Source organism: Durio zibethinus, chromosome 10, assembly GCF_047325235.1.
Source record: "Durio zibethinus cultivar Kanyao isolate XHJ-2024 chromosome 10, ASM4732523v1, whole genome shotgun sequence".
Classification (NCBI taxonomy): domain Eukaryota; kingdom Viridiplantae; phylum Streptophyta; class Magnoliopsida; order Malvales; family Malvaceae; genus Durio; species Durio zibethinus.
In genome coordinates, this window is record NC_143171.1 from 5,449,257 (window position 1) to 5,456,804 (window position 7,548).

General features: G+C 36.3%; 1 protein-coding gene across 1 annotated transcript; it reads left to right on the forward strand.

Annotated features, from left to right (window-relative positions):
- Window positions 1-427: 427 nt before the first annotated feature.
- LOC111293250 (putative E3 ubiquitin-protein ligase RHG1A) lies at window positions 428-3,809 on the forward strand. The gene is made up of 5 exons (XM_022886055.2): window positions 428-2,115; window positions 2,511-2,561; window positions 2,729-2,827; window positions 2,981-3,124; window positions 3,280-3,809. Exons 1-5 carry the CDS (start codon window positions 457-459, stop codon window positions 3,409-3,411), a joined length of 2,085 nt encoding a protein of 694 aa, XP_022741790.2. The 5' UTR covers window positions 428-456; the 3' UTR covers window positions 3,412-3,809.
- The last annotated feature ends 3,739 nt before the right edge of the window (window positions 3,810-7,548 follow it).

Consider the following 7,548-nt stretch of genomic DNA (forward strand, 5'->3'; position numbering starts at 1 on the left):
AATTAAGATAAATGATTACAGTATCTAGAGCTTAAGCTGAAAACTGGTTAGTTTGCGTTGAAGTAGTTGAATTGAAATGTTTTATATATGAAGAGGAAGAACAAGGAAACAAAGAAAGAAATTAATGCACATAGAAGATCTTTATAGTTTGTAATGATTAGGAAATTGAACATTGATAAAACTAGAAAATCTTAGTTAATTATTGTACAGTGGATCTCTTCTTGACATCGGCAACAATTACCCTTGCATTAATATATTTATCTTCATATTGCTTTACATTGATGATGTCTTAAACATGCATGCAAGGTTTACTTTGTCACCTTGCACTTCGACTCTGGTAAAATCAGGTTACTCTTCTTCTAAGTAAATTACGGGTCATTTGTTTTCAGGTCGCTGGGCAGCCCGGGCTTTCTTCTAGTGATTTCTTAACGCTGAAGAGAATATTTGTTGGCCATAATGCAAGGTCAAGGTCAAGGCAGCAGCTCCAATTCCTTCCCAGGAAACTTTTACTTCAATGGAAGTCTTGGATCTGATCAGCATAATATGGTTCCCGATGCTTTAGTTCATGATGGACATACTTCTATGAGAGGGATTCGTCAATCCAGTTCTGGTCTTGATACCCAAAACCATGCTGGTTTTGATCAGTTCTTAGGTGATGACTTTTGGCTTTCACCCCTTGGTGATCAGGCCGGCACTAGTCAAAGGTCTGAAGAAAGGCATTCTAACGAGCCAACCTTTGATCCTTTCCTAGCGAACCTTAGCATGAACCCTGGTAATGGTCATGTCAGTACTGAGCACGGCCCAATTGGCCCATCATTTTTGCCAGGGCAAGAGGCTGGTTCTGGTCCTCTCCATGTCCAACATAACTTAGACCTGAATGCTGCTGTACATGAAGGCAATGGAATTGATGCAACTCAGGATAATGGGCCATACTTATCATTCGACCTTTTCAGATCAGGAGCAGCAACAGGTGATCACATCCCAACCTCCGGTGGTTCTTCTAGCCCAGTCATGATTTATTCAGGAATTGCGGGATATGTTCTAGAAGAAAATATGAGCAGAGAGGGTCTTCCAGCTAATGGCCAGAGAAGGCTTTTATGCAAAAGAAGGGCGCCTGAATTTGCTTCTGGACAAGTAACTTCTGGTGATAGTTCAAGCTCCGCACGGCGAGCTGGGAATTCTGAACAGCCACGGGTTACTGCCCAAGATAATGTTATCAGCAGCTTAAATCCAGCTAGTTCCTTCAATAATAGCCTGAATAGAAGTCATTCGACAGGACTTATGGGTGCTGTGCCAACACCCCATAACTTCCATCAAATTCCAAACGAGGCTGGACAAGCAGACAACTTTCAAAGAAATACCCGTTTGAGAAGAACTGTAAGTCAACAGAACCCTACACCAGCAAACTTATGGACATGGAACTCAAGCAATTCTAATGTACAATCAACTGGTCAACGATCAGTATTTTCTCCATTTGATCAATTTACGATTACAAGCTCAGCACCAGCGTCAGTTCTGGTAAATCCGGTGCAACCCATTGTACAAGTCTCTAATTCGTTGCAAGCTCCGCTACCTTACCGATATTGGAATGGGACAACGATGTCAAGGATTGGTTCTTCGTCCATCTCTCTTGATCGGACTTTAAATGTAAGAGAAGCTATGGGACAGGAAGATAACTTGAGAAACAACGGAAGAAATATGATGATTCCGTTGGCAAACATGCAAGCAAACATGAACTTAGCCAATGGGAATGCAAACTTTCTTGGAAATATTGCCTCCTCCTCGAGGATCCAATCCAGCTCGGGCATGCATATACCATCTTCGTCCATGAGGTCCCCTCAACCAAATATGGCTGAACAATATGCACGACGAATGCGAGATATTGTCTATCGCTCTGAGGGCTGGAGGCAGGGGAATTACTGCCCAATACATTCTGGTGCTTCTCCTGCTTTGCGAGATATGGACGTTTCAGTGAGAGGTGGTAATGCCAGATCTGCTCAGGTTCCTCTGAGGTTGGGAGCGAGAGCTGGGAGACAAGCTGGCCATCATTCTGAAGTCTCACCTACGGTACAATCTCAGACTGCTTTCCAAAGGAGAAGTAGACTGATATCTGAGGTATGCTCCATAGATAATAATTATCTCCATAACTATGGCTTCCATTTATATAAATTTCTACAAGAATGATGCTAATGTGCTGTTCATTAAATCAAATTTGCGAGAAATGCTTGAATACAAAATTAGTTATTTCTGAAAAATGAGAATCTAGAGGTGTTGATTTTAGGTAAAAAAGAAAAAGCTAATATGTCATTGATCAACACAAAGATAGAGCTTCTTAGGCAAGGAAGAGTGTTTATTTATGTTGTTTTCTGGTTTTAGAATGTACTTGGGAACTAAGTACTAATTTTCTTTGGTATTTTCATTTTAATTTGTACTTAATTAGATTTTCTTATTGGCTGCTACAACCATCACTGAATCCAGAAGTTCTAACACCCCTGCCTTTGCCATAACAGGTTCGCAATGCCTTAGGACTTGTACGGAGGCCTGGTGGCTTACGACTTGAGGTAGGGTGGAAACTTTGTTTATTTATTTTTAAAAGTTTTAGTTGGATACAAATACAATAGTTGTCCATATTGTTACATGTTGGTTTCTCTAGTTTCAACTCAAAGGGATTTGCTGCGATATCAAGGTTTAACTTTAGTTTTGCTCCAATGGTGGTATGCTATGTCAGGATGTCATGGTAATCGATCGTTCAGTTTTGTATGGTATGCCTGAGGTGGCAGATATTCATGACGATATGCGCCTTGATGTTGATAATATGTCTTATGAGGTAACCTTTAAATCTTTGTAATTGAATGGCATTGACTTCAGATATTAAAATGAGAAGATTTCTTTCAAATGTTGGCGAATTGATTTGGATGAAGCTCCTGTCCCTTATTTTCTAGGATTTTTTGTAATCCTGAATAACAATTATTTTCTTTAGGAACTACTGGACCTGGAAGAGCTAATTGGGAATGTTTGCACTGGACTAAGCGAGGAATCTATTCTGGCCAATCTGAGGAGGCGAAAATATCAGTCTATCACAACTGAACCTCCGGTAGAAGCTGAACCATGCTGTATCTGTCAGGTATATGATCCCTTATTCTTCTTATTCCAGGAATAAATATAAAGCTGAAATTTAATTAGTTTTCTAAGCACATTCTTTGGAGTTTGTATGGATTAATATAGATGTTGATTACTGCAATTAATTTCCATTTCGCTGTGCTTGGAAACTGTTTACAGGAGGACTATGCTGATGGAGAAGAGCTTGGTAAGCTGGACTGCGGTCATGACTTCCACTTCAATTGCATTAAGCAATGGCTTGTGCAGAAGAATTCATGCCCCATATGCAAAAAGACAGCTTTGGCTATTTGAAAGCAGGATCACCATTGTCATGCCTCCTTTTAGTCTGACAACAGATAATTGCTGAATGTTTGGACCTGCCTAAGGATTATCTCGTCTCAGTATCTTTATAAACATTGTTATTTCCATTTCCTTTCATTGCACAGGTTTTCATGTTAGCAACAGCCAAGTCTATGAGAATGAGACACCTCATTTTCTCATACTCATTACTTTCTCCGCCAGGTGGATGCTCTAAGGGCTGGGCAGACATGGAAGCGCATCCTCCTAGTTCAGGATGTTGAGGAATAAATTTTAGTTTTGAAATTTTGCTTTTACAATAAAGTCGGGAAAAACGAAACCTAATCCAATATTGTAGAATCCCCAAGCTTTGTTGATTAATGTAATAAGAAGCTGAAGGAGACTGTTTAAGACTTCGCACCTTCTTGATTATCTATATTTTCTATATTCCTTACGACTTGATCATCAATGATTTTAAATTATCACGTTTGGTATAATATTATAAATTATTATTAATTTTAAATTATTGTATTTAATATTTTACGAAAAAATAAATTATAAAATATAAAATATTCAAAATAATCTTACAAAAAAAGCAAAAATTAAATATTTATTAAATTAATAATTTATAAAATAATTAATGTTATTTTATTAGAAAAATATAAAATATCAATCAATTTTAATTAAAATAATTTTTAAAAATTATTAAATAAATGTATTATATTTTAAATCAATAAATATTTATTCAATTGTAACAAAAAACTTTTTTTAAAATAAATAATTGAAAAAATCAGTTTTTGAAAATTTTTACTAGTCAACTTTTTTAGGGCAATATTACTATAGTTTGTGTAAATTAATAAAAAAAAATATTAAAAATTAATTTTCTCATGGTAATAACAATTTTTGCATCTTTTTATGTTGAGAATTAGGATAATTTCTTAATACAATTATCTTATTATCTTAATAATTTAAAATCATTATCAAATCAAATATATAAATTGTTATTAAATAAGATAACGTAACTACCGAATACAAATCACCTATAACAAATGCTCTTTTGGGGTAATAGTCGGTTATTGCTGTTTTTGCAAGTTAATAATTTTGGTAGCCATTTAGCTATTGCAATTTGCAAAAACCATGTAGGTGTAGGCTCATCCACACCTTGATGCAGCACTTCAGGCAATGCTAGCCAGCTATTAATCAGCCAAGGCTATAATCAGATTTAATTGACAGATGATGCAGCATGCAAATCAAATCCAAAAATGGTAATGTAAAAGATTATGGGTTCCATTAGTTTCAGGTATTCTTTGTGGTGGCAGTAGCCTTTTGTGCGAGGCAGTGTTTGATTTTAATCTGATAATATATTTGACATCAATGATCAATCATTATTGGATGCTATCAATAAAAACAAAGATCTTGACTCTGAATTCTTACACTTAAGAAGGCAGTGGTCTGCGGTCCACTACATACAAACTGGGCTCCTCATATTCCAAATTTCTAAAATTTTTGGTACTCTTATTTTCATCTTCATCCATTAGTGCCACCAGAATCAGAGTAAAAGAGAAAGCGACTCTTAGCAGAACTCGGGAGTTCATCTTCCTGAATCCTCAGCCGTCTATCTTCCTTATCCATCTCCATCAAAAACAAATCACCCAATGTACATAAAACCAGGACACGACACGTGCATCCGAAAACCTTGGGAACAGACGATTTCTCTAAATTTTACGGTTCACCAATCAAATCACCTCTCTTTAAAGTTGATCTACAAAATTCCTCCATCGTCCGATCAATTCACATCCCTATTCGTCATGGCCTTATCCAATTGACACGTCCACATTCAATCTCGTGGAACCCACCAAAAATTATAGATTTAATGATCGTATCTCAACTTGCCGTGTGTGGATTTTATTCATCCTGCAATGTGTGACGTTGATGACAGAGACGCAGATACTCTGATGGTCCCGCATGTAGAGTAGACTTAGGAGGGTTGGATACGAGATCTATTGGGCGAATGAAGGTGTGACACGTAAGTAGACACAGTATAAAAAGGCTGATTAAAGATATTGAAAAATTCTCGGGAAAAAAAAAATTAGTGGTTTGCTTAAGGTGGCATTTGGTCGGACGAGACAGCGAAAGGGACAGATTGTGAGCGCTCTGATCATCTGACCAAACTTTGAATTTTAAGACTATAATCCAACGTTAAGAACAAAAGACAGAACCGGAAGTCTCCCAACTTCATATTACATGCCAACTACTAACTGGTCTGGTTTCTGAGTTATACCATTACTATTTTTATCATTCGAGTTTTAATTTTTAAAAACTCGTCTTTTTTTTTTATGTTTTTATTCTGCCCCCACAACCCATACCCACACCATGTTATGTTGTTTCAAATTTCAATTAAACTTTCTAACTTTTTTTCCCTCCTCCACCCAACAAAGTAGTTGGATACATGAACACTAACACCCAACATTACCATGTAGACAAGTCACCATTAATTACTTGATTTCCACTTTGCACCACAAAATATTATTTCTTAAGTTTGGCAACTTACAGCAACAAAGGGGGTGGTTAATTTTTCTGGAGTCAAAAAGTGAATAGACGTCTCACAATAACAGCAGGGAGATCATAGGAGCTAGCCTAGCCTGGTGCAGGAGAGATTAGGTTGCCTTTGCGTGTAGATATCCTGGCAACAGCCAAATGGCTAAGCCTAACCAGAGAGCAACCAATTTGCCAATTTGTACCAGAAATCAGTTTCCAAGCATTGCAAATGGAGAAAAACAATAGAGACCCTGCTTTTTCAAAGTGGCGAAATACATGCAATAACTAAACAACTACGCGGCAAGATGGCTAAAAGTCAAAATGAGAGTTTTTGAACTTACAATAAATGACTCGGTAGTAACTTTGGTGTTTTCTTTTTCTCTCTTTCAGTTTGTGTCAGTGACTGTGAGGAACTGAGTTGTGTGATTTCTAGTCAGAGACCAAAATATACTGAAAACTGAGGTAAAGCCATCCGACAAATACATAGGGATTAACTGATAAGCTCTTTGGAAAGCCTGAAAATCTTGTGACCACTCAACTCTCTAGCAAATTCCAAGGCATCAAACGCAATACAATCTCAACATCAACCACATGGCCACGCATTTAGCAAACCAGATCCTTTCCTTTGGACTTTGAAGTTGGGTTTATCACTTTATTATCCCCAATACAACTTATATCCAAAGAAACTGAATAAACAATAATCAAAATATGATTTTTAATCAGTCAGTACTTTGTTTTATGACTTTATTCCAATGAAATCTATGATTAGGGTATAATTGAAATTTTAGAACATAAAAATTAACCCAAGTGAAATGAAGAAAAACAAAAAGGTTGCAGGTCAGTGTCCAAAATTGTAATGATAGAGGGCAAGAAAAGGAGATTACAAGAAAAGCAAAATAAATGGGGCTGTACTTCATCATTGGGGACTAGACTTGTCTCATCTTGGATTAAAATATTTATACAATCATCACCAGCTGGCAATCAGTGGTTACAAAGATGACCACATTTTGAGACTTGGGTGGTTCTTACTTGGCTTTTTCAACCAAGCAATCTCTTCCCTTTCTTCATTTCATATTTTTGTTTTGCAAAAGAGTAGTAATATAAAGTAGTCTGAAAATAAAAAAAATTATAAATATTGATATTTGGATATAAATTTATTAGATGCGACTTTACAAATATTTATATTATCAATTTATTAATGATTAGTTAATAAACCACCTTCAATTAGAACAAAGGAGATCCAAATTCTATGCGAAAACACACCAAAAAAAAAAAAAAAGAAGCAAAAGAGCTTGCAAGAAGAAAAGAAAAGAATTGGTCGTAACAGATTACAAAGAAGGATTAATTAATTTATTCATTAATCAGTAATGAAAGGATAAAACCATGATTTAATGTCCCGCACGTGCGCCTGTGATCGTGAGTGAGAGTTCACCTGACACTAGTAAAAATTTATTTACTCTCACCTTTATATGTCATTATTTTAATTTGTCCGCCCAATCATTTGCCGTAAAAACCACAGACAGCCCCACCGGCAGTCACTTTACCACAAATCACCATTTTTTTCCTGATATTTTTTTTCATTAAATAAGCCTCCGCCCACAATATATAAACTTC